We start from the raw sequence: 25146 nt of genomic DNA, 5'->3' as shown, positions 1-25146 counted from the left end.
GTATTTCCATACTGACAAGCAGGGAATGTTTTTTTTAATAAATTGAAGAATGAATGTGATTGGTGGTTAGCAAGAAACTGCTTATCCATGAAGCCTTCAACAGTAATAAATGCCGACTTTTCTAGTAGATAAGTCACAGATAACAACAACCGTGAAACTTTTCCGTTTACACCATGCAGTAAAAATATGTAACAGGATGATGCGAAGATCACAATGTTAATGCTAAAATAGTTTATCGTGCACGTTTACACTTTTCAAACTTTGGATTTCTCCTAGCAGACAGAGCTCATCTGTAAAAATGACATTGAATGATCCAACTTGAACGCTGTTGAAAGAAAAGGTCAAATAAGGCAGATGGACACTACATAAACAAATTAAGCATTTACGTACAAGGTGCTCAGGTCACAAATGGCTCTGTTGGGACATTTGAGGTGAAAGCGGGAATAGTACAAACACAGACAAATGTCCCTTTTTTAAATCCACTCTTGCATCATTTAAACATCAGCTCCTCCATAACAGAAATACAGTATTAGTGGTTAAACATGATGGCAGAACAATCGTCTTTACTTCATATGTTCCAGCCAAAGCCCCCCCTCCATGTACATTTGTAAACTGCTACTACACACAGACTGGCTTTACCTAAAAGGGCATAAAACACAGGACAGAGAAAAGAGAACAGCCTGAAATTACACAAATCACAAATGCAACCTTCCATTTTTACTGGCCTTTAGTCTACTTTACATTAAAGAGGCAGAAAGGGCGTCATGGTGTTTGTCAGCAGATGTAAGGAATGAGGAAAACACACCTTTGGATGGAAGAGGAAGAAAAAGCAGCTAACTGCACATCCTGATACAAATACACACTTCAGATCTGATGGAGGAATATATATTAAAGGTCCCATGTCATGGCCATTTCCACTGATCATAATTCCATTGTTGAGGTCTACTAAAATAAATGTATATTGTGCAATTTTCCACTCGCATTGGTTTCTCATACAGCATCTCTGTAAAGTATGTGTATTCACTCTGTCCTAAACGGCTTGTTGGAGCTCCTGCCCCCCCCCCCCCCCCCCCTCCCTGTGAGCCCAGTGGCCGTCTGCGAGACAGCGAGACACAGCCCGAAACACACACACACCCGCATCCTGGCTGGGAGTTTGTGTGTGTGCACAGGCTGAGTTCCGCGGTGTCTCGCCGACCCCACACCAGTGAGCCAGCTCACAGTGTCCCGAGCCAGCTCAAGAGTGTTAATGCAGAAGCTTCACTTTGTTTACAATTTGAGTACAATTTAAATGTAATAACAGTTCAGTAGTGATCAAGTCACGTGCTGCACCCCATTGGGTGGATTCTAATCCACCCAATGGATTTGAAATGAATTCCAAAACATGAACATATCATTGCAAAATAATCATAATTCTTAATATCAGTGGTTTCCAACTGGCCGGTTGATTTTCCTGGTAAACTCTGGATATTTGAACCACTTTAAAGCCTCTAAATAACGTTGTCTTGTAGTTTGGGGGACTGGAAACTAAGGCAACATCAGATTAGGCAGTTTTTTTTTTTTTTTTTTTAAAGTTTAAACTACGGCCACAATGAGCGTTCTAGACTGGGACCAGAAACAAAACATTTAGAAGTAAAACATGAGTTATTTTACATGTAGTTTAGCCTAAGTAGCTCTTTAATTGCGGGTGTACAACTATTTCCTTTTTCAAAGGTTATTGTCCATTGTGTTTTTATTTTATCCATATTTATTACCTCAATGTCCATTTCAATTTAAGTGCTGTAAGCTAAATCTCTGGCTACATTTGAGATGTTTGACAAAGGCTAAGACATTATTGCAGGGGACGGTTTACATGTCCATGAGATAAGTCTGAATGAGGAAGTTAGAGAACCTATACGCCTTCTTTGTTTTAACAGACAGGTCTAAAGTCTTGTCAAGCAAGCAGAAATACTACAAGTGATTGGGTTTGGTTGTAGATCTATTCATGGCCCCCAGTGGGAGTGGAAGTCAGGCTTGTGTGCACGTGCTCCCAGTTTCTCAACAACTGAGATTTAAAAGATCCATGCTTACACAAATCTGATATTAACAGTGCAATACATACAGCAGGTGTGTCCTCTAGCATGAGTTTTATACATCTGATAACACCAACCAAAAACCCATGAAGGGGGAGCAGAATGGGCTTTGTGTAAGATCTCAAGTGAGGTGGAGAAGGCAAGATGTGCAGTGTGTACACAGGATAATAAGGAAGGAACAGAGAGGACGGAGGAACAGAGAGGACGGGGGGACAGGGGGACGTTAGCTTTAAACAACATATTACATAACTCACTTCCTGGAAGTTATTTGCTCTGGGACGGGTGTGAGCGGAGGAATGTGTTCAGATCTTATCAGCAGACAAAGTGCTTTGTGAGCACACATCAAGTATGGGCGGCTGTAGATTGATCATGGTGTGTTAGCATGTCATCACACACAAGGGTGTAACTTTGGTTTGAGAAGTGGGGGACACACAAAACAGGGGGTCCTCCGCAATGAAACATTGTTCTCGATTTAATTCCATTTCCTGCCTTTCTACAAATATATAGGGACGATTTTTTTCTTTAAATTGAAGTTAAAGGCATCAATCTGGTGCACAAATGAAGAGATGTATGGATATATTTCAATACTCCAAAAACCATTAGAATATGCTCACAACCAAATCATTGATATACTCCTCTCTCCTGTCTTTATCTTACCTAGTCTGCATTCTTTCTTTTTATTTATGCATATTTTACTAATCACTCCCCTTTCAAACTGTGTTTTTTATTTTTTACTGACATTGGAATGATTTTTTACTGACATTGGAATGATTTAACTTATTTTGAACAACTATATTAAATAGATGGAAATATTTGTTTACATAGATGACCAAACTGTTTGAGACCCACTGAGATAACTTAGACTAAAGTTTACAATCTAATCGCTCAGAGTCCTTCACCTCACCTGAGCTGGCGTTATCTCTCTCAGTCCGACAGGAGAGGACTCTCCCTCTCCTTATTGTTGAAACCGCTTCTAATCTCCGTTAGCTCCGAGCTAGCACCAGATGCTAACAACAACCCTCGTAACTCTCTCCGTCTCTCTCTCTCTCTCTCTCACAAAATGCGCTCGTGCCACACACACACAGACGCTCCTCCGTGACGATGACTGCTTGCGTAAAAAAAATTAAAAAAACACTTGAAGTGGGGGGGACACAAACGGGATTTTGAAAAATGTTTTGACATGTCCCCCGTCCCCAGTGGAAATTACGCCCATGACCACACAGGCTCAATAGAAGAAGAAGAAGAAGAAGAAGAAGAAGATGCTCAATGGTTTATGGGCAGTAGAGAGGCGAGATTTTGAACTCAACTCAATGTTTCTCAGACCTACACAAAATGGCCATACATTTAAATATATATATATTCCACTGAGTTACATTTGACCAACACCAGCGCTGAATGTGACTACTAAATATTGATTAATTTTCTGAATTTTAAACCTTTAAGTGCCAAACGTTTGTTTCGATAACGCCCTTGTTATGCCTTTTATTTCTTGTGTATGGGTGGCAGTAGCTCAGTCTGTAGGGACTTGGCTCGGGAACTGAATGGTCGACGTTTCAAGTCTCCATCTGACCAAAATATACGTATAATATGTAGCTGGAGAGGTGCTAGTTCACCGGCACTGCCAAGGTGCTCTTGATCAAGGCACTGCTGTTGGCTCTGACTCCTCTCCATCACAGTGCAGTTACCAATTATTAGTAACAACATTTACTTAGTATAATGACATAAAACGGCCGCAATGCCTTTGGAGGTCATCAGACAAAAAGCAAGAATTTGCCATAAGTAGTTAAAATTAGATAATGGTTCAATCTGGGGGGAAATAGTTAAACATTGGGGCTTTAATACGTTTTCCGGTGTGAACGCGCCTATTAGGGGATATCTTTTTACCTTAAGGGTCTCTATTATTTACCTGTGATACTTCTTATAAGTTGTGTTGTGAGCTTCAAAATATTATTTAAAAAAAACACAGAACATTTATGCCATACGCATTAAAATAGCCTAAATTAATTAAAAGTAAAAGCTAAAAATGTCCCTAGAGAGGCACAAGGGTTAAAATGCTGTGTGTAATGCATGTGTGGTGAGTGCTAAAAATAAGTAAGAGAAAAACACCCTTCTTTCATGCAGTGCATTGTGAAGTCTTTGTTCCCTTTTGATAATCCTAAACTCACTATCTTTTAGGTCACAGTTTTGCTAGGGCTAAAACAGACACAATTTTAAATTGTTAAACATTTTGGGTTATAACGTTTATTTGCTTTCTGTCTGAGGCAGTTAACTTAGCATAAGGACGCTAGGCAGGGGGAAACAGCTAAGCTATCTCACTCTCAGAAATCAAGCATATACCTGTATTTCCCAAAATGTTGAGCTTTCCCTTTAACAATTTCCACTTCGGAGTTTTTACATATACATCAAGTATGATCACTTTTTCATTACAACATACAAATATTTGGCCCTCATACTGTATGGCTGTTCTGTTTTGATAAGGGTCAAGAGTCTAACCATCAGAGGCAATAACTAATGACGTAAAAACTATGTTAGTCAAAGACAACATGTTATTCCTTCACCCCCTTTAAATTAATTTCGATAATGTAAAAGCTGTGCTCAGTCTGAACTGGTCTCCTCTTTCCTACCGCTCTAAATCCATGGATGTTACAAGCAGTGCCTATAAAAAGTCAAGTGAAAACGTCATAAAAAGAGAAGGACCGAGCAACCAGGAAACTAGTTGTGACTCACACATTCATGGCCCCTCGCTGAGGGTCATTTCTGCGCATGGCACGCTCCGCACAGACCTGCTACTCCGCCTTGGATCCCTTGTGCCCGGAGGAGCCTCTGAGGTAGGTGTCGTAGAAGAAAAAGGCGAAGAGGACCAAGTAGCTGAGGTACATGAGGAAGCCCCAGGTGATGTTGTCCATGTTGGAGGGACAGCGCACCTCGTGCTTCCAGTTGTACACCAGGCCCAGCACGGTGAGGCCCATCACCATCTGCAGGATCTGGGTGGTGGTGATGATCATGGCGCAGGGGCGGGGCACCCTCCATCCGGCGGCCCGGGCAGCGTAGTACGTGTACATGAAGGAGTGGACCACGAAGTTCATGGTCATGAACCAGCCGCCGCCCGCCACCTGGTCCTTGTAGGAGTACCAGGAGTAGAGCAGCACGGTGATGTGGTGGTACCAGTGCAGGAAGATGAGGCGCTGCTTCCGCAGGATGATGAACATCGTGTCTCCTGGGAGAGGAAGACATCAAATGCATTCATAAAAGGAATCTTTCATTTAATCTTTGTCACATGACCAGATAAGTTGTATACATCGATCAAAGTTTCGGGGCTGACTATTAGCTTTAGCTTTGACCTAATGCACTTAGCATAGTTTACCATTCCTATGCAATGAGAACCAACATTTTGTATGCACTAACTTTATCTACTGTACATAAAGTGCTTAAACTATTGGCATGTTTATAACCAGTTTTTGGATCTGAATGCTTAATACATATGTATGAGTTGTTGTGGTGATATTGCTGTGTTTTTATAAACCATAATTAGCCTATATATCTAATTTATTTGCACAAATTATACTGGTCTTGAACAGTTTACACCCTGTATGAAAGACGAAGACTGTCTTCCTGTCTGCGGGAGGAAAACACTTTCTCTATTAATCATCCACTAATGGGATTTTATTGCCAACTCAGCATATGCCTCCGTTTCCAACATCACTCAGGTCTCTGGTTCAATAGAGGGCATGAAGAGATCAGTGTGCACACAGGGAGACAGCACTAATCTTCTAAAGAAGCAACTTTTAAGGTTTGCTGGGAAATGTCAGGAAATTACCGCGAGAGCTTTTTTCCAAATGTAGCCTAATCTTACACCACCAGACATTTTAGTGGCTTCTGAAGTTTTGGACTATGAAAAAAAGAGATGACAGAAGTCTTACCCAGCTCTGGTGCCTTGCTAAGAACAAAGGCGTAGGCCCAGAATTTGCTGACGGGGGCGCTGTAGAAGCTGATGTCACACACAGACTGTCTGAAGCCGTTGGTTGTGAGGACGTGCACCATGTACAGTCCTGTCCTCACCGCTCCTATGATGCTGCAGAGGGAATCCAAAACAGGCAAAACCATTAAAACAACATTATTTTAATGGGGGGGATGAAATCAACATATTGTGATACACAGTTACGTCATCTAAATGATCAAGCACAAACTGACTTACATTTATATCAGATGGTCTTAATCGGATTGTTCTGTATTGGTTTGAATCCATGCTCATAGTGGAATAAGTGTCTATAATTAAATTATAGTAGTTCAACACAACACCGCAAGTAATGACATGTAGTGTGGCGTGCTTTAAGGGTTGTGCTTGAATACAGCATTTGAACATTTTTATAAAAGATTGAAATGCAAAACAAAAAATGTACATATGTAAAAAAAGGTAAACGGCAAATATGAAAGTGCATGAACATCACCTCTCTAATTGGGTGAATATAGAGCTGTAGGCTTTTTTATTTTTCTTTATTAGAAGTTAAAGCAATTTTTATAATAATAATACATTTATTTTGGGGGGCGCCTTTCATAACACCCAAGGACACCTTACAGGGCATAGGGGCAATATAGGGAACAATTAAAACAGTGGATTTAGTGAAGTATCAGCCGGGGTAAGACAAGACAAACAACAGGAAATGGACTATACAAGGACACAAAAGGACACAGGGTACAGTTTATTAAGAAAATGGCAGTTTGAACAGGTGGGTTTTGAGTGTTATGGAATCAGACTGTCGGATGTGTAGTGGCAGGGATTTCCAGAGTCTGGGAGCCGAGCAGCTGAAAGCTCGAGCACCCATGGTTTTGAGGCGAGAGCTTGGGACGGTGAGAAGTCCTACGGACGAAGAGCGGAGGGTGCGGGAGGGGGTGTACTCCTGAAGGAGGTCGGTGATGTAGATGGGGGCAAGGTTATGGAGAGCTTTATATACGAGTAGAAGGTTTTTGTAGTCAATACGGTAGTGTACAGGAAGCCAGTGTAGCTGAGTGAGAATGGGGGTGATGTGGTCGGATGAGTTGGTGCGGGTGATGATCCGGGCAGCAGAGTTCTGGATTATTTGCAGATTATTATCTAAAACAGTGCTTCATATTTATTCCTTACATGTTTGTTATCCGTCTGATGCAATCAAATCATCAAGAACGGCATATAATTAGATCAAAACAAATCAAATCTGGCCTTTAATCCAATCAAAAAAGGGACCAGATCAAATATCCACTCCTACAGTACTAGTCAAATCATTTTTCGTACTGCTATTCAACAGCCATTTTCAGGTTACCTTGTTGTATAGTGTACACATAACGGAGGCTGAGGTAAAGCACACAACAATATCATTCTTAAGACATCCTGAAACAGTTAATATCATTCTAGTCCTTTCATTGCCCTATAGGAGGGTCTCAGTTTGTGAAAGTGTAATCATCACAAAGCATTTCAAAGGTCTCACCATTTCATACATCACAAACTTGAACCTTAAAAAGCACCTTACAACCCATGGTATGGTTTCCCATAAAAACATCACTGAACCACAGAGTTGAATGCACACCTCCATTGTTCCATCAGCGATAAAGACATAACATTACTCATCCCTGTAATGTCCATAAAAACCCTCTTAGAGCCCTGTGGCTGTAGTACAATGCATTTAAACATTGATCCAGATATTGCAGGAAGGAATTCCTGTGCAATAAATAAATAAAGAGAAAACCAACACAACAAGCAGAGATGAACTGATAGCTTTGGGTGGCTTCCTGTTCTGCTTATCAAACCAGTTCTTAACATTTCTAGACCTTGATTCTTTGTGAGGGTCAGAACAGGTCACATGCTTAAATAACACAAAGACAACCTTTGGGCTCCATCATTATTTGATACACTTTATGGAACCTGTAAATTGGTTGATTTAATGAAACAAAAGTACAGCCAGAGAATAGACTGTATGAACTGACGTGTGGGCTACGATAAGCAAAATCAAAATTCAATTCCTTTGTAAATCTGAATTTTGCAACTGGTTCAAATTTGGAGCCGATTCTCCATACAGTACCAAACCCTATAAGCTGTACAATGGGGCGAAGCCTGCGAGCTGGTTCAGGTCAACTCGAGCACCAATGATACATTTACATATGTCACGCCTCGTCCCTCTTACAACCAACCAAACACATTCTGCTAAACGTGCCGCTCTATTTAAGCTGCCAGATCTGCTGCCTCTGCCTTCGATAATGCTGCTGCTACTGCTTCCACGATGCTGCTGCTCACCTGCCCCACCACCATCTCATCTTCCACCTGTAGGCTCGGGGGATAGTTATTTAACCATCACTCAATGTTCTGTGTAAATCTGTGGAGTGATGAGGCCCGAGCCTGGACGCCAAACTCAAACTATATGCTGCTTCTAATAAACATATCAAAGAAACATGTGAGTTGTCTGACTGAACTGTTCTCAGATGTTCTAAGCACTAACCTTACAATCATCCTTGTCATAAGAGAAAAATATCACAAGAGAAATCACTCTACTGCTGAATTTGCATAAAACAATAAATGCAATTATTTCCTGGTCCAACTGGTTTGTCTCAGCCATGTTGAATAAATATCTTCTAACAGTTGTGGAAATCTTGGCATTCATGAGAATGGGAAAAATGTAAGGTCACTGTGACCCTGACCTTTGACCACCAATGTCTACCCTGTTCATCCAACGAGTCCAAGCGCACATTTGAAGACATTTCCTTCAGACATTCCTGAGATATCACATTCATGAGAGTGGGACGGATGAACACCAGACTTCCATCGGTACAGGTGTGGTTTTATCAGTGCAAGTGAAAATCATTGTAATAGAAAGGAAATATGTATGAGCAGAGTACTGGATACCAAAGACGCTTCAGGACACGACTGCTAAAGGATTATTGGAGCTCGGCCAAGGACAGCAGACAAGGAGCAGTAAAAGTGAATTACAGTGATGTACATACCATTTATACTGAAGGTCCTGCTTCCTCTCTGGGTATTACTCTGACGCTGGATGCACTAAACTAGATTTACCAAACATGGCCAGTCCCTGCATCTATGCAGCAGTTAGCCGGTATAGAGTGCCACAGTGACGCGTCCTAAAACCCGGAAGTCAACTCCTTCCGGTTCCTTCGACAAAAACCAATGCAATTTCTCCATAGGATTTTGGAAAATAGCTTGAAATAAGGTCTGTGGTTGACACAAATTCAAGAGACAGATCACGTTTTGTTCAGCCGGACAATATCCACATGTTTACACTACTTTTATAATTTTCAAATCATAAATCTAATCGATAGATTGTAACACATAATCACTGATGTTCCGCTGTAACGGTGGTGGACTGGTTTATTCAAAAATCAGTTGAAATCCGACAGTGAACATAATTCCCACTGAGCACAACTTTGACTGTTTGAAGTTGAAACCAGCATGTTTGTATTTACTTGACAATGCCAGAATCTACAAAATCAGATAGTGTTTGCTGCTTAACAGTTGGTTTGTAATTCTACACTAAAAACAGATAAGAAGAACAACAACAGGTGCAGCATGCTAACGTTGTGGGCTTTTATCAGAGTTTTAGTGAAGGACAACCTGCTTGCTCACTAAATCTTAGCCGTTTTTGACATTAGGTGTGCATCAAATACAGGTTATGAACTTATTTTAATATCATTAAAAGTCAAATGTTCAGGTATCTTATTGTCAAAGGTCATAAAAACTAAGCAGTAATTGGCTGAATAAAATCCATATTGTACACCCGTTATCACTGTGTATCACTCTGTTGTATGCATAATATACTGTGTAGACACAGAATGGCGGTGTTAGCTTGTGTTGGTGAAGTTCATGCATTTTACAATAAACCTCAGTTGGGTCGCTGAAAAACAGATCTCGCAAATCGAATTGCAATCGCAATATCTGTCAGAAAAATCGCAATTAGATTATTTCCCCAAATCGTGCAGCCCTACTTCACACCAGAGCATTCTGGCATTGATCGCTAGGGAAAATATGGTACTACACTGGAACATCTTAATCTTTTGTATATCAAATAGGACTTGAATAACCTGCTTAGAGCGGAACTTGGAACTTGCACAGAGAATTCAAATGATACAATGGGGCACTATTTTAGACAACATTGTGCTTCCATTTAAAGCAGACTGCACCGATACTGCGGAACAAGAGATTATGTATTTTTCCACAATGCATTATTCTTTACCATTCATAACCTGGTTTCTATGTAACCCGCGAGTTACGTTGTGCTAGTGCAGGAGCTTAATCTATAAAAATACCTCATCATTTATGAGTCGATTATATTTTGTAATCAGAATCAGAATCTGTAGAGTTAATAAAGTATTAAATCAAAAGTAGAAGAGTTAAAACCACATTGGTGTAGTAGAAGTATAAAGAAGCAGAAAACAGATTTTCGCAACTAAAGTACAAGTACAGTACATTTAAATGTCAATCCACTGAAGCAAAGACCAGTCATTTCAGCTCTGCAGCATGGTGACTCACCTGAAGATGGCCAGGCTGAGAGACCACAGCACTAACGGCCGTCGCAGGTTCAGCTTCGGCCTCTCCCTCATGAAGTGCTGACCGCCAAATACGAGTGCGGCGTACAGGCCACAGAACATGAAGGCCTTGCTCCTGTGGAGGGCAAAACACAGCATATCGATACAATAATCAACCATACTGAGGAGTAAGAGCATAGACATTATTGTATTCATCCTAGCCCCATTGATGCAACCAAAGTGGACAAAATACTAGAGACACCTGTAGATCTAATGCAATAACAAATTCTCAAAATTCATATATGGTTACATTTGTACCAAAAACTAAACATTATGACTGAGTGCAGCCAGAATGAGTCCTAGAACACGGGATTGAGTTTTTAGCACTTCCGCTTCGCTTGTCTCAATGGTTTTTTGAATGTGATTTTGTTTAGAAGGTTAACAAGCTTACTGGACTTTTACAATTTCTTCTACGACGTAAAATACGTCAGTTAATGTCCAAGTTAATGTGTGAAAACTAAACATCATCATGCCAAACATCACCGCCTAAAGCTTAGCAGTGGTGACGTGAAGTCATGCAAGTTTTTACAGATAAACATCCATCTCTATCTAGAAATTCATAAAACATCTGGTACAGCTGCTACTTCATGGGAATCATACAATTTATTTGTGTGATCCCACATAAAAGTACAGACAACAAACGCAAGAAGCCTTTCCTTCAACATAAATGAACAGAAACCAGTATTTTACAACCATTATTGAAAGGAATTACCTGACATAACCTACCCTAAATGTACTTTAACCCCTATCATGTTAAAAAAGAGGAAGTAGGATACTTCCTCTGACAAACATCCTTGCTAAACCACCTCAGTCAGACCCTGGACTGGACATGATTACACAGCTGTACTGCTGTTACATAAGGACATTACACAATTAGGGTGAACGCACCAGACATCTGCAATTATGAACAAATATGACATGATCTGACTGTCTGCTGCTCACCAAGGCCATGATTCAAACACATGACTTGTACGTTACGATTTTAAACGCTATATAAAAAAAGTCAACAGTCTTATAACCCAATCCTTCAGCCTTATCCTGATTTATAATCACAGCAGAGGATTAAGAGATTAGTTGCTGACACACTGACTGTTTACACTGCCAGCTCTGAGTGATGAGGCAATTTTAACTGGGCACTGCTCCGCCTGGTTTATCAACAGACACCAATATTATTTCAATTAACAACCGGTGGGCAAAAATGGCGACAGAGCAGAAAAGGTTAACTAATGGAGGCGAAAAAAATAGGTGTACACTGTGAGGCTGTACAAAAAAGAACAGCCATACCTGATGTGTATTTATTTAATCCAGGAGGGAGTGTGAGAGTGAGTGAGTGAGTGAGTGAGTGAGTGAGTGAGTGAGTGAGTGAGTGAGTGGTGGTTTGAGAATAGACCAGATGACTAATCCAGATTGGCACAATACATATTAGTCCGAGTGGATGCTGCTTGACCCAGTTAATGCCACGGGGGCTTCCGATAGCCCTTCCCAGTGCGTCCATGTTGAGTGCAGAAAAAAAACTTGCATAAGGCCAAAGATTAAGGAAAAACACGATAATAAACTGATAAAATATAAAAAAAATGTATACTAAGGCTTAAACTAACAGTTGTTTTGCTTTTGATTGATCTATTGGTTATTTGTTTCAATAAAATAAAATGTTAGCTCATAAAATTACTATTTGAATGTAATAGGACATCTTTAAATTGCTTGTTTGTGCAATTCTACAGATGAAAACCTAAAGATACTTAGTTTTTAAAGCCATAAAATAGGAATAAAAGCGGCAGACTCTCCTTAATAATTTTAGATATAGCGCTGTTGGTGTTTGATGTGCATTTCTATAAATTAAATGACATTTTATATAAAGTGCATCGCAAATGATGCCCTAAGCTGTGCCTTATGGGTTCAGCTTTCTGAATGTTGCTTCAATTATGTATATATAAAACATATAATAGAAATGTTTCATGCATAATGCCACCAGTTGACAGAGTCACATAGGGGTTCACCTGATGTCATGCCTTCATATGTTACACAATGCATGTCACATGCAGATAAGGTTTTAATGAGTGACAGGTTATATGTTTGAGTTAATGAGAAATATTTTTAAGCGCACAACCTGGGGTGGCCGCAGTATGTTTAAAGAGGTGAAACAAATAAATATGTCTACTGTAATAACCCAGAGCCCCAGTTGGTGTACTGGAGTGCTCAATTTGTCCAACCTACACGCAGTTTACTATCATTTTGTAAGCCCATGTGCAGATTTAGGCCATATTTGGTTTGGCTTTAGTCCTCACACATTCTCCACTAATGGCCTCATATTTTCATCGATCTCTTCAATTCACCAAAACTAGAACAGAGCGACAGCAGCCAGGTTGACACTCACTTAGCCTCAGAGTATTTTCCAGCAGACAGTTTTACATGTGCTTTGAATAGAATACTATGTGTACTTTCTGAGAGGGTTAGCCCTAAGGTCAAATCCTAAAAAACGGCCCTGCTAAGGCCACCGAATGATTCGATTTTTATTTGATAAATTAATAAATCACTAATCATCAAAGACAGGAGTTGTACAATAGATTTAAACTTTTATCTATTTTTGTTTCGGATTTTGTCGGATAAGGCACCCGATATAATATCCTACTAATTGAGGGATGATGTCTGTAAATGTCTGGATTTTTTCACCCCAAATATAGATTTTAATATGATATGCAGGCCAAGTTTCAATGTAAATAAACCCATACCAAAATGCACTTTTTTGATAAGGTTCATAAAAAAGAAAATACTGCAACCACGAAATGTGTTGCAGGACGAAAAATCAATAGTGACACTTAATAAAAACATATCTTTGGAATTTCTTCACCGAGAGTTCTTGTCATTTTATTATTCACGTTGATATAGGGCTCTAGTTTTAAGGAAAAACATGTGTATATTCTTCAGTGTAACATAGGATATCTGTAGTTCCGGCACAATACTGTTCTCTATAGTGATCCTGTATGTGAGAAACAATAAAGAAGCACTTTCAAGTAAGAGAGGAAGTAAGAGAGGAAGAAGCAGAGTGGACAGTATTCACGCGAGTTATCACATCTTAAAAGGTCCCATGTCATGCTTTTCCGGTTATTACCCGTCCCCTTGTGTGTTATGTAGCTTTTTCTGCATGTAAACGGTCTGCAAAGTCACAAACCCTCAAGGTACACCCTGTAGCGAGTAAAACTCTAACACAGAAAAGACCTGTCTATGCTGCCCCAGAACGCCTCGTTGGAGATTTTTCTTTTTCTTCCGGGAACCAAGTGACGTAACGACGACCCAATGGACCAATCCGTGGAGCTCCTCACACACACACACACACTCTCTCAGCAGCGAAACTGTAACGCGTTGGGTGGGGGGGGGGGAGGGGGGGGGGGGGGGGTGCTAGTGGAGCCTCGCAGTGGCGAAACTGTGGTGCGCTTACACTGTAGGTGCGCCACGTTTGGGGGTGCGGGTGCTAGTGGAGCCTCGCAGATGAGGGTGCTGCAGCCCAGAGTCCTGCACGGGACTGTTGTCTGTTGGTTATTTTCTCCATCTAGGATGACACCAAAAGCCTCCCAGACGTTGGATTTAGCTCTTGAGGAAGAGATATTGACAATGCTGTATCATCCTCTAGAGCAGGGGTCGGCAACAGGCGGACCGCGGTCCGGACCCAGACGCCGACCTATACGGACCCGGACCTATAATCAATACATTAATAGGGGAATTCAATTTTGACGGGGCGATTCTATTTTAACCGCCGCCGACAGGGGGCGAAAGAGACGAGTGAGCGATACAGGGAGAGAAACACAGAAGAAGAGACGAGAGCGCGGCAGAGAGAAGCGGAGAGGAAAGTGAGTGAAGAGTTAGCGATACAGGGAGAGAAGACGGAGAGGAGAGTGAACAGGCGTGTTAGCGGCAGACAGGGAGAGGCAAATAATTACACATGGCGCTCTCCAAGAAGAGGAAAGTGGACAGTGAGAACAGAGCTTTTAACCCCGAGTGGACAGACTCATTCATGTTCATCCTGCCCACTGGGAGCACAGAACCAGTGTGTCTCATTTGTTCAGAGACCGTGGTGCTCATTAAAAGTGCCAAAACGCCACTATGAGACAAAACACAAAGTGTTTGACCAAACATTCCCTCTCAAGTCAGAACTGAGGTCACAAAAAATAAGCAGTCTCAGAGCCCAATATGATCAGTCCACCAGGATCAAAATTAAAACTAAATATCGTTCCAGGGCAGGCTAACCGAGGCTAACCGATGAGCACCTGCATGTGTGTATGAGAATGGCCCCGACACCATTTCAGCCCAGATTTAAACTCCTGGCAGGACAAGCTCGAGCTCAATTCTCGCACTGAATTAAAAAAAAGTGAGTGAGGGACTGCAATATAAGAGGGAAAGAAAGAGAAACTTTAAAACTGTTCAATTGTTATGATGTGTAAAGACTGATATTGTTCTATAATCAGCTGAAACCGTTAAGTCATGATGTGAAACGGTTAACAAAGAAAAAGGGAAACTCAAGCTGCTGCTACACTTTATTTTATTTATCTAAAATTAAGCACTTAAGATGCACATATTTTCAAAAGCTATTTTATTTATTTTCTCCAATTTTATTTTTAAATGCAGCCCGAGAGGAACATTACACATATCCACAGTTACTGTATATCTGTATAGTTAAATGTTAATTGACAATAAATATTGTTGTTTTTGAATTGTACTTTATTTGATTGGCAGTCAGTTGTTGATTACATGCAGACGTTGATAAAGCTGCAGGCTACTTCAATATATATATCACACTAATTCATAAAGCAACTTAGACATTTTGATGTTCCGGACCTTTGCATGGGGAGATTTTCTCTAACTGGACCTCGTTGAATTTTAGTTGAATACCCCTGCTCTAGAGAGCTTCACCTCAGCCATTTCGAATGTGGCGCGCTCAGCAGCTGATTGATGCGCTGCAGAGGTTATGATTATGCGCGGTCCCGAGGGGGAGAGGTCTGAGGATTTAAACATTAAATTAAATTATTATTTTAATATATTTATTGTGCAACACCCGCGACCCGACCCGCATCTTCTTTGTTTTACCCAGAACCGAACCCGGAATTTTTCTTTTGAAAAAATACCACCCGCGAATCACTCTTTTTGCGGGTCACCCGTCGGGTACCCGCGGGTACAGGCTGAGTTCAGGCTGAGTTTCGCGATGTCTCGCTGTCTCGCAGACCCCACGCAGCAACCAGGAAACTACACCAGTAATCCAGCTCACACTGTCCGCTCCTCACAGCAGCGAGCCGTGCAACGTCCCGCCAACACGGCACCCAGACCCCACGCAGCATTCTCATCTGTTTGTCATTACTGGTGTTATTTCTGGTTGCTAACGCCATAGAGTGCCACAGTGACGCGTCCTAAAACGCGGAAGTAAACTCCTTCCGGTTCCTTCGACAAAAACCAATGCAATTTCTCCATAGAATTTTGGAAAATAGCTCGAAATAAGGTCTGTGGTTGACACAAATTGAAGAGACAGATCACGTTTTGTTCAGCCGGACAATATCCATCATAAATCTATCGATCATAAATCTATCTAGATTTATGATTCGAAAATTATAAAAGTAGGGTAGACATGTGGATATTATCCGGCTGAACAAAACGTGATCGGTCTCTTCAATTTGTGTCAGCCACAGACCTTATTTCGAGCTATTTTCCAAAATCCTATGCATTGGTTTTTGTCGAAGGAACCGGAAGTGGTAAAATGCTAACTTACTTCCGGGTTTTAGGACGCGTTACTGTGGCACTCTATTGTAACACATAATCACTGATGTTCAGCTGTAACGGTGGTGGACTCATCAGAGCACAGTGGGCTCATAGGGAGGAGGGGGGGGGCAGGAGCTCCAACAAGCCGTGTAGGACAGAGAGTGAATACACATACTATACAGAGATGCTGTATGAGAATCCATCCATTTGGAAAATTGAACAATGTAAATATATTCTAGTAGACCTCAACAATGGAATTATGATCAGTAGAAATGGCCATGACAAAATGAAATTGATCCATAAAACAAAAGACAGCAGTAGGCCTATAATTGTGTTCCTTAAAAGTAAAGTTACATTACAACTCTGCCAAAGGAATGCTGAAGCACGTCCAAGTATTAAACAAAGCTTCCCTGTTAATGCACTTGCTCCTCTTTAAAAATGAGTCTACAGTCACTCATCATTTGACAGCTCACTTGCCTGTCACAGAAACACAGCTGCATTTATATTCATTACTGAATAGTCTCATAAGAGTAAAGGAAAACACATGGTCTTCTAGGTTTCCATTTTGCATATTGTAAACTTCCGTGAAAACAGTGCTTAACAGACATAGCTGTAATTGAAACTCGGGCTGACCTATGGGAGCAAGGATGAAGTCATGTCTTGCATCCTCAAGGACATTTGAATTAAAGCGGGTAGAATGTGATTACCATGATTTTTAAGCTAACATTGGCTAATTCTGGTGAATTTTAGTGAAATATGCGACACTTTAAGCTAGTAAATCAATCACATTAATGGAGGGAGGGGTATACATGTAAGACACCGGGTCCGCATGGCGAACCCTGACAGGACATGGGGTACAGACAGACCCCACCAGCCACCGCAGAGGAGGGGAAGGGCCTAGCAGACATTTTATCATGTCTTTTTCAAAGCTATTTTCCATTTTATACATACCAGTTTTCCTGCATCCATTCCAGGGCTCTTCTTTCGTCGAAGCGCCGCTCGAAATCGTACTCAGCCAGCGGGGAATGCTCAGTCGCGTTCATGTTTATTATTAGCGTTTTTTCCGCTTAAAATCTCCGTTTGTGCAGGATTTTCGAAGGAGGGAATAATATTGAACCGCGCCGAACCGGCCTTCTGGAGGACTACAGCCTGACTGCTGATCCTTTATCTTATCCAGCTGATATTAGCTGGATTATCACCGGTTGGAGTCGACAGGAAGATGCGCGGTACCACCAGATCAACTTCCCCACCGCCTTTCACTTTCCTCTCAGTTCGTCAAGGCAGCTTGAATGAAACAATGTTTTCCGGTTTGGACTTTCAAAATAAAAGCCAATGAAGAAATGACGCAGCACCTGAGTTTGCAATTGTTTGGCCCTTTATTTTAGCAGCCACAAATGCTTCATGGCAGGCCTTATGATTTTTTATTTGTTTGTACACCTTTTCTACTCAACTGCTCCACAACTATTCCCCTACCTGTAAATGACAGTTATATATAATCGTATATGAAATACATTTGAGCTTTTGAATTGATGTTGGACAATGTGGCTTAAATCATCTTCCATACATATCGTCCTTTGTAAACCCAAACTAGTTTGTTCATATTAAAATAACCTGTACTGAGAATATACAGAAAACCTGTAAAAATTAAATGTTGTCGTCTTGTTCGTGGTAACATGTAACAATTGGTTCATGTTGTCTTACAGATATCCTCAAAAACTGTGAAGTGCAATAATTTCACTTTGGAATATGCACAAATAATCCTCACCAATTATAATGGGTTATGTTAATCAAATACTAGCTGGAAATTGATTAATGTTGGCTAAAAAACACTAAACATGCGGAAGGACAACAGCAGCTCAAATGAGAATGTATAATTCAATTATTGAGTTGTTTGAAGATATCATTTTTGGCTCTATCAAATTTGTTCTATCTATTTTTGGCATATTAACAGATAAAATGATCCATACCTTGCTAAATAAATTCATCAACCAATACAAAAGATCAAAAATTGCAGTCCTAAGTTTTATTGTGCAGGTAAACGAGTTCGTTTCCGGTTGTTCTTGCAGTCACTTAGCGGTTTGATGGGTTTGACGCAGAGCACGCTCTGTTCCTTGAGCGTGCAGTGATGGAGGTGGAGGGGGCGGGGCTTCACTGTGACGTAGAGTTCAGTCTGGTCACCAGTTTCACCCAGACACTGAGAACTCCACTCAAACGATTATCCCTAAATTCTGCATAATGAGAACATAATGTTGAGTATTTTAAGTATCTTTTGATGCTAGTACATTTTCACTTTTTAATGCAGGACTTTTACTCGCTTGTTGTTACAGAAAAATGTGACACTGACTGTATTGTAACAATTACTTATGTAAAATAATAATAATAATAATTAATAAAAAAATTATTTAGAGCGCTTTTCAAGGCACTCAAAGCGCTTTACAATGACACAAAAGCTTTGAAATACTTTTTCACCACTGCGTATGGATAAACTCAACACAATATTAATCACAAACTATTTTGATATTTGATTATTCCTTAAAAACAAAATAATATGCCAAACATTCACTGGCTACAGCTTATGTTCAGATTCCAAATGTTAACATTTGCTGTTTTTCTTAATCTCCTATATCTTTTGGACTTTTTATCAGACAAAAGTAGATATTAGCACGTGGACGTTGAACTTTGACATTGCAAAACGGCGATGGATATTTGGCAGAGCGAAGGCTATAAAGGGATTAAAATGCATTAAAAAGGAGTTAAATATTAGCTTAAGTATTCATATATAAATCCACATACTAATTTGACACACATGTACGGTGAATTGTTTTTATATTTGCCTGCATTCATGCTATATGTAGTTATTACCTAACTGAATGTTCTCAATGATGTTCTCTAATCTTTCTGCGCCAAAGGGGAGAAGGTCACTTACAATAGATCTGCAACATATACGTGTGCAGTTTCATCAGACTCCTGCTGGCACATCTGTTAGTTATTGATTTGTGAAACTGTAACTTCAAAGAGAATTTTGGATTTTGCAAGACTGGAATCAAATATCACCCATAAGGCACATGCTGCTGTATCACCGGATGTCAACGTTTTAAACTCCAGATTTAGGTCAAGTTTACTCATATAGCACATTTCATATGATTGATTAAGACTTAATAAAGCTGTCAACAAATGTCAAAAGGCAAATGACATATAAAGATATTGAGATCAATTAAAAGTATATACAGTAAGCTAAGAAGGTGTTGAAATAAAAGTACCCTGTTCACTTGAAATGTTATACAATGTCTGGATTTTGAACTAATCTATCTATCTCATCGATTACTTTATGTCTTTTGGTAGTATTTTTTGTATGGAGTGATATAAAGAGATTTCCAAAAATGGACTCTAATATGTCAATAAAATGAAACTAGGTTTTTAACCTGATTTCACTCTGTGTTCAGATTTCTCCTCTGAAAGTATGCAAATAATATGCAAATAAGCACATATAACACAATGGTAATTTGCATATTCTAATGTAACATTTACTTAAACCTGTAATGCTAAAATAATGTCTTTATCTAAATAATCATCAGGTATTTCATGGTGATCCCTTCTATAAACGTAGAAGTACTGCGAGAAAAAAAGAATGAAGTATTGATATGTAGGCTGTACTTTAATGTTGTCACATATTATTTTTGTAGTTCTAAATAATATTATTATCATCATTATTATTATAGTTCTACTACTATTTAAATTTGACAAATAACCATAGCTCTTAAATAAGTGTTAATGTGTAAAAAGTACAATCTGTCACTATGAAATGTAGTGGAACATAAGTATAAAGTAGCAGAACGTTTAAATACTCAATTAAAATACAAGAAACCCAAAATCTCTACTCAAGTACAGCTATTGTTGTTACATTCCACCACTGTTAATCAACCGAGAACATAAAGTCAAATATACAGTATAAGTATGAAGAATGGAACTTTACTCCCATCTGCTGGACAAAGCATGAACGACATTCTCAGTTTATGAATGTCACCCATTCTTCAGCTGCTAATACAGAGAGCAGGAGTTGCACTCTTTGCAAACAAGGCATTTATTTCTTACTAAATACAGCAAACATATTTTGAGTCTATAAAATGAAAAGAAAATAATTGGCAAAAGCTGATAACCTGCCTCAAATTAAATGCTGAGTATAATACAAAAACGTATGATGCAAGTTGTAACATTATAAGTTTAGCTGCAACATTTTTAATAGCAAGAAAATAAGAGAAAAAACTAAATCAACATAGATTATAATAACAATCTAATCCAGTAAGTAATACAACAAGATATAAATAAAGAGCATATGTAAGCATATAATTAACAGCACCATCAAAACTGTTGTGAAATAAATAAGTGATGTATGGTGAAGACTGTCTATACATCACAACTGTCAGGAGTCCAGATCAGTTGACTCCTGACAGTTACAGTATAAGGACGCCTGCTATATAATACTACTGAAGCGTATAATGACCCGTGTTCCTGTCATTGCAGCACTGGGACTCATCCAAAGGAGATTACAGCAGGAATTATTACTGCTGTGATCTAAATGCATTTCAGACCAGTGTACAGTAAATTGGCACCGATGCCTCAGGCAGGAAATGAGGTTGACAGCTTAGACAAGCATAAACATGAGTTTCAGTTCACAGCCATTAGGGTGGTGTAAAGGGAAACAAATTAAAAAGGATTAATACATATTAGAGTACATTTCTGAAATGCCTTACAACCACAGGCATCACACATTTTAATCACTTTATAGCAGGGTAGTTAATAACACATCAACATATATATAGTGACAGTATGTTATTACATGGTTCAAATACACGTTGTGGGGTAAATTAGGCTACTTTCCCTTTGAAATGCAGTAGGTGTATAAGGCTAGCATATCATGGAAATACTCAACTGTAAAAGTACTTCACATTTGTGAACCTATCATGCCAAATGCACTTTTCGATTTCTTTATACATAAATATGTGTCCCCGGTGTGTCAGGGAACTCACAAAGTGTCAGAAAATAAAACCCTCTCTCTTTTCCTCCGTACCCAAATCTCTAAAAACGGGGGTAGGCCTACAACGGAGCTGATCCAGATTTGCGTCCGACATGACGTTATATCGGAAATGTGGACCCGCTGCACTATCAGAAACGTTGCTATCATGGGTGTCGCAGCCATTATATGGGACAAGTCCCCCCCCCACCTTTTAAAATGATTAGTTTAGACCCCCCGAATTTTACCATGTCGAAAGTCTGTGCATCGGTCTATCCACTCGCCGCTCTTTGTAGAGCGCTGTGTCAGTGCTTCATTATCAAATCCATTCCACTTGCTTATTGAGAGAATGCCCAAATCAATGAAATTCCGTACCATGTTTACACTGCTACTTTGTACCCAGTCAGATTCTCACATAGCGTGCGTGTTTGTTCACGGAGTGTTGCCATAGTTGTGTTGGACTGCTAAGATCTGTATGAACCGATGCCGGACCCCCACACCCCACGTCAAATTGTCCCACCCACATTGACGATGCTTCCTACGCCCATGGCTGTTATCAGAAACAATGCCCAATGTATTTTGGACGTAATAGGTATTTGTTTACATTAGCAAGCATCGCTAACACTGTACTGGAGAGAGTATGTGTAAAAAAGCAGGAAATAAAAAAAGGAACTCACCTTGTGGTAAACCCGCAAGAGAAAAGAGCATTTGAGCTCCATACTGTTTCAGAAATAATCCTTGATGTGGTTTGGAACATGATGGCGTTTAATCACGGCAAAATGTAACTGTATCTGCCGGGTAATTCTGAGCAGGCATAAGCTCCCCCTCCTCTTTTATTTTTCAAGCTAAGGACCCCGAACCTGCACTTCTCTAACAGGGCTGAAATACAGGGATATGAGGGATGTCTAAAATGCATGGTCTGTTTGGTATTTTGAGCAAAACACATCATAGACATGTTTTTTTATATATTTGTATATATCTGAGACCCATAATATATGCCTAAAAATAGCATAATAGGAGAACTTTAAATACTGTTTAGAGTGAGTAGGCCTGGATGTATATAGATGTATTTTTCTACTAACAACTGCTTATCAAAAATATTGTTTTTATTTCTTCTTCAGCTTTGTCCATCCGATCAACGCTAACTAACTGCTAATTTGCTAAGCTATGCTAGTTAGCTTTAATGCAGACTAACTAATGTCCTTCTTTTTCTCCATGATGATTAGTTTAAGCTAAGACTAGCTGAGGTATATTTGTTTATGTGGTATAAGAAAACTACATTTCCAAAATGTTTTACTTTCAATTACAAGAAACCAACCAAAACATTGTGTAAATTAGCTTCAGCTACTGCTATCCAACCAGTTAGCATCAATTAGCTGGTTGGTTTACCTCTGTTTTTGTGGATCTTTAATACTTTAAAATCTTGTTATGGTAAACAGATGCCAAAAGGTTAATTACTGCAGTTAGGCTAGTACATTTTGTGTTTGTAGGGCAGCTCATTTCCTCAGAGTATTTCCTGCATTTATTAACATTCAGGTCACACTGATATGAAGATGAGTTCATTAATCCCACATAAACAACAGCCGGGCTATTACACTCCTGAGGACAATGTGAGGAAACTCATGGACATCTCAAGATTTTGTAACTAAATAAATACCAAATGAGATAGGATGCACATGTTTGTAAAGGATCTTTTGCAGGTATTCTTTAGTAAACTGTTACCTAGTTTAAAGGGCCCTATTTTGCTTTTTTGGGTTTTCCCTTTCCTGTAGTGTGTTATAGGTTTCTGTGCATGTAATTGGTCTGCAAAGGCTAAAAACCCAAAGTTCCCTCCAGAGGGAGTTTCTCTCACACTCGCCTCAATTGTAGTCCTCTGCCGTAACACAGTGACATCACCATGTAGCACTAGTGCTTCTATTGGCTAGCGCTGCAACACATTGTACGTGATAGGCTAAGGGGCGGAACATCTCTAAGCAGTTGACCAATCGCAACAGAGCCGGCCAGCTAACCAATCAGAGCAGACTGGTCTCTGGTTTCAGACAGAGGGTGAAAAGAGGTGCTGCAGCATGAGAAAAATAAAGACCGTTTGGAACATTAAAGCATGGAAACAGGTCACAATACACAGAATACAAATATGAACCTGGAAATGTTGTTTTAATGTCCTTTAACATGTTGTTTAATGTCTCTGCACAATATTTATCTGTAAAATGTAATTATATTTTGCAAAAACTATAGTAGAGTATAAATGAGTACACATTTTATTTAAGTAGTAGGGCAGCAGTACTTGAGTAAATGTAACCTTCTTAGTTACTTTGGTGAACCTGACTAACTTGTAGGCCAGCAAGAAATAAAGTGTTGCTCTGCTGGTGAGGAGGATGCAAGGACTGGGCATGCCCAGCCCGGTGGGGAGGGAGAGGAGAGAGGAGGTAGCGAAGGAGAGAGGAGGGTGAGAGGAGACGGAGAGAGGCAGAGGGGAAGAGTTGAGATGTCTGTGAGCTGAGGAAAAACACCGACGAGGATCTCTCCGATTCACACAATCACGTCTGTTTCCACCTGACGTGAAGCAGACCGCCTCCAGCTTTCCATACCCTTGGCTCGACACACACTCTCTCACACACACACGGATCGTTGGGGAAGCGGATAAATGTGGACCGCAGTGTCTCATTTGCAGCATCTCATCATCTGTGCGAGACAAGCGCTGCTGCAGAGATAACATCACATATTCTGGTGAGTAGACACCTTTCCGTATCCAGCCGCCTTCGTGTTGGAAAATATAAAATTAGGAATGACGTTTTTTCCCAGCAGCTCGTTGCGTTTTCAGCGTGGTTGCTGCCTCAGATGCATGCAGTATAGAAGTGCACAAGTTGAGCCACGTACAGTACTGCTGAGAGAGAGTGCACTGCATCAGCCGGACCTGTAGGATGCAGAAAAAGGTCATACTCCTCCAAACACCGCTGTCATTGACGCATCTGTGCGTGTAATTCACGGCAGCAGATCCATCCCCGCAGAGCTCTGCTAAGTTTCGCCCTTGGCAGGAAAAGTTGGCACTAGATCTTTATCTTTAAGGTGAGTGTGTACGTGAGGAGGGTTCAGATAAGTTTCCTGCTGTTGAACACGAGGAACACACAGGTGAATGCAGAGAGGCTTTATTTTTTTCAATGAGTATCCAAAAATATATAGAAATTGAGATTCTTGTTGTTGAATGAAAGCAGCAAATTGTTTGTTTTTTTAGATAATTGCATTTGGCTTATTGGACAACCAAACACACACCATTTTCCATCCATTTTAATCCTTTTTTCTGAAATAAAAGGTTGATTAAACAAATTGTCAATAGATAAAAAATTGATCTGCAACCAACTTATGTATGCGATTAATCATTTTAGTATTTATTTTAAAGCCAAAATGTACTGGTTCGAGCACAAACTTAACAATCCTCATAGACTTTTCTAGATTTTACAAAAATGTAATGTAAAGATAAAACAATTAGTGGCTTAAATAGTCAGGCACTGAATACATTGATCACCAAGAAATAATGCAGTATCCAGTATTAAGCACAATTTCCTATAGTTTTAGCTGCTTTAATGTTTATGTACTGTGGTTATCTAACTCTTCTAGTAAAGTTGGTCAAATGTCAAAAGTATTTTTATAATTTTCTGACATTTTTCATATCAAACATTAAATCAAGACTAAAGTAAAGACAAATAAATGAAAAACAAAACACACAGACTTTGCCATCTTTTCCTAGACTTTTCTAGATTT

At 39.8% G+C, this 25146-nt stretch overlaps 1 protein-coding gene across 1 annotated transcript; it reads right to left on the bottom strand.

Annotated features, from left to right (window-relative positions):
- Positions 1 to 3327: 3327 nt before the first annotated feature.
- On the bottom strand, positions 3328 to 17636 carry LOC117474012 (elongation of very long chain fatty acids protein 6-like). Its single transcript, XM_034120004.1, has 4 exons — positions 17328 to 17636; positions 10579 to 10710; positions 5990 to 6141; positions 3328 to 5286 (listed from the first exon to the last, which is right to left on the bottom strand). Exons 1-4 carry the CDS (start codon positions 17417 to 17419, stop codon positions 4856 to 4858), a joined length of 807 nt encoding a protein of 268 aa, XP_033975895.1. The 5' UTR covers positions 17420 to 17636; the 3' UTR covers positions 3328 to 4855.
- Positions 17637 to 25146: the final 7510 nt, after the last annotated feature.

This window comes from Trematomus bernacchii, unplaced genomic scaffold (assembly GCF_902827165.1).
Source record: "Trematomus bernacchii unplaced genomic scaffold, fTreBer1.1, whole genome shotgun sequence".
Lineage (NCBI taxonomy): Eukaryota > Metazoa > Chordata > Actinopteri > Perciformes > Nototheniidae > Trematomus > Trematomus bernacchii.
This window is presented reverse-complemented; position numbering and strand designations above follow the sequence as displayed.

Bases quoted from the DNA above. Each gene is read 5' to 3' on its own strand.
- LOC117474012 (XM_034120004.1), bottom strand. From the start codon at position 17,419: ATGAACGCGACTGAGCATTCCCCGCTGGCTGAGTACGATTTCGAGCGG. The intron at 10,711-17,327 runs GTATGTATAAAA...TGCCCTCCACAG, and splicing joins GAATGGATGCAGGAAAACTG to GAGCAAGGCCTTCATGTTCT. The intron at 5,287-5,989 runs GTAAGACTTCTG...TTCCTCTCCCAG, and splicing joins TAGCAAGGCACCAGAGCTGG to GAGACACGATGTTCATCATC.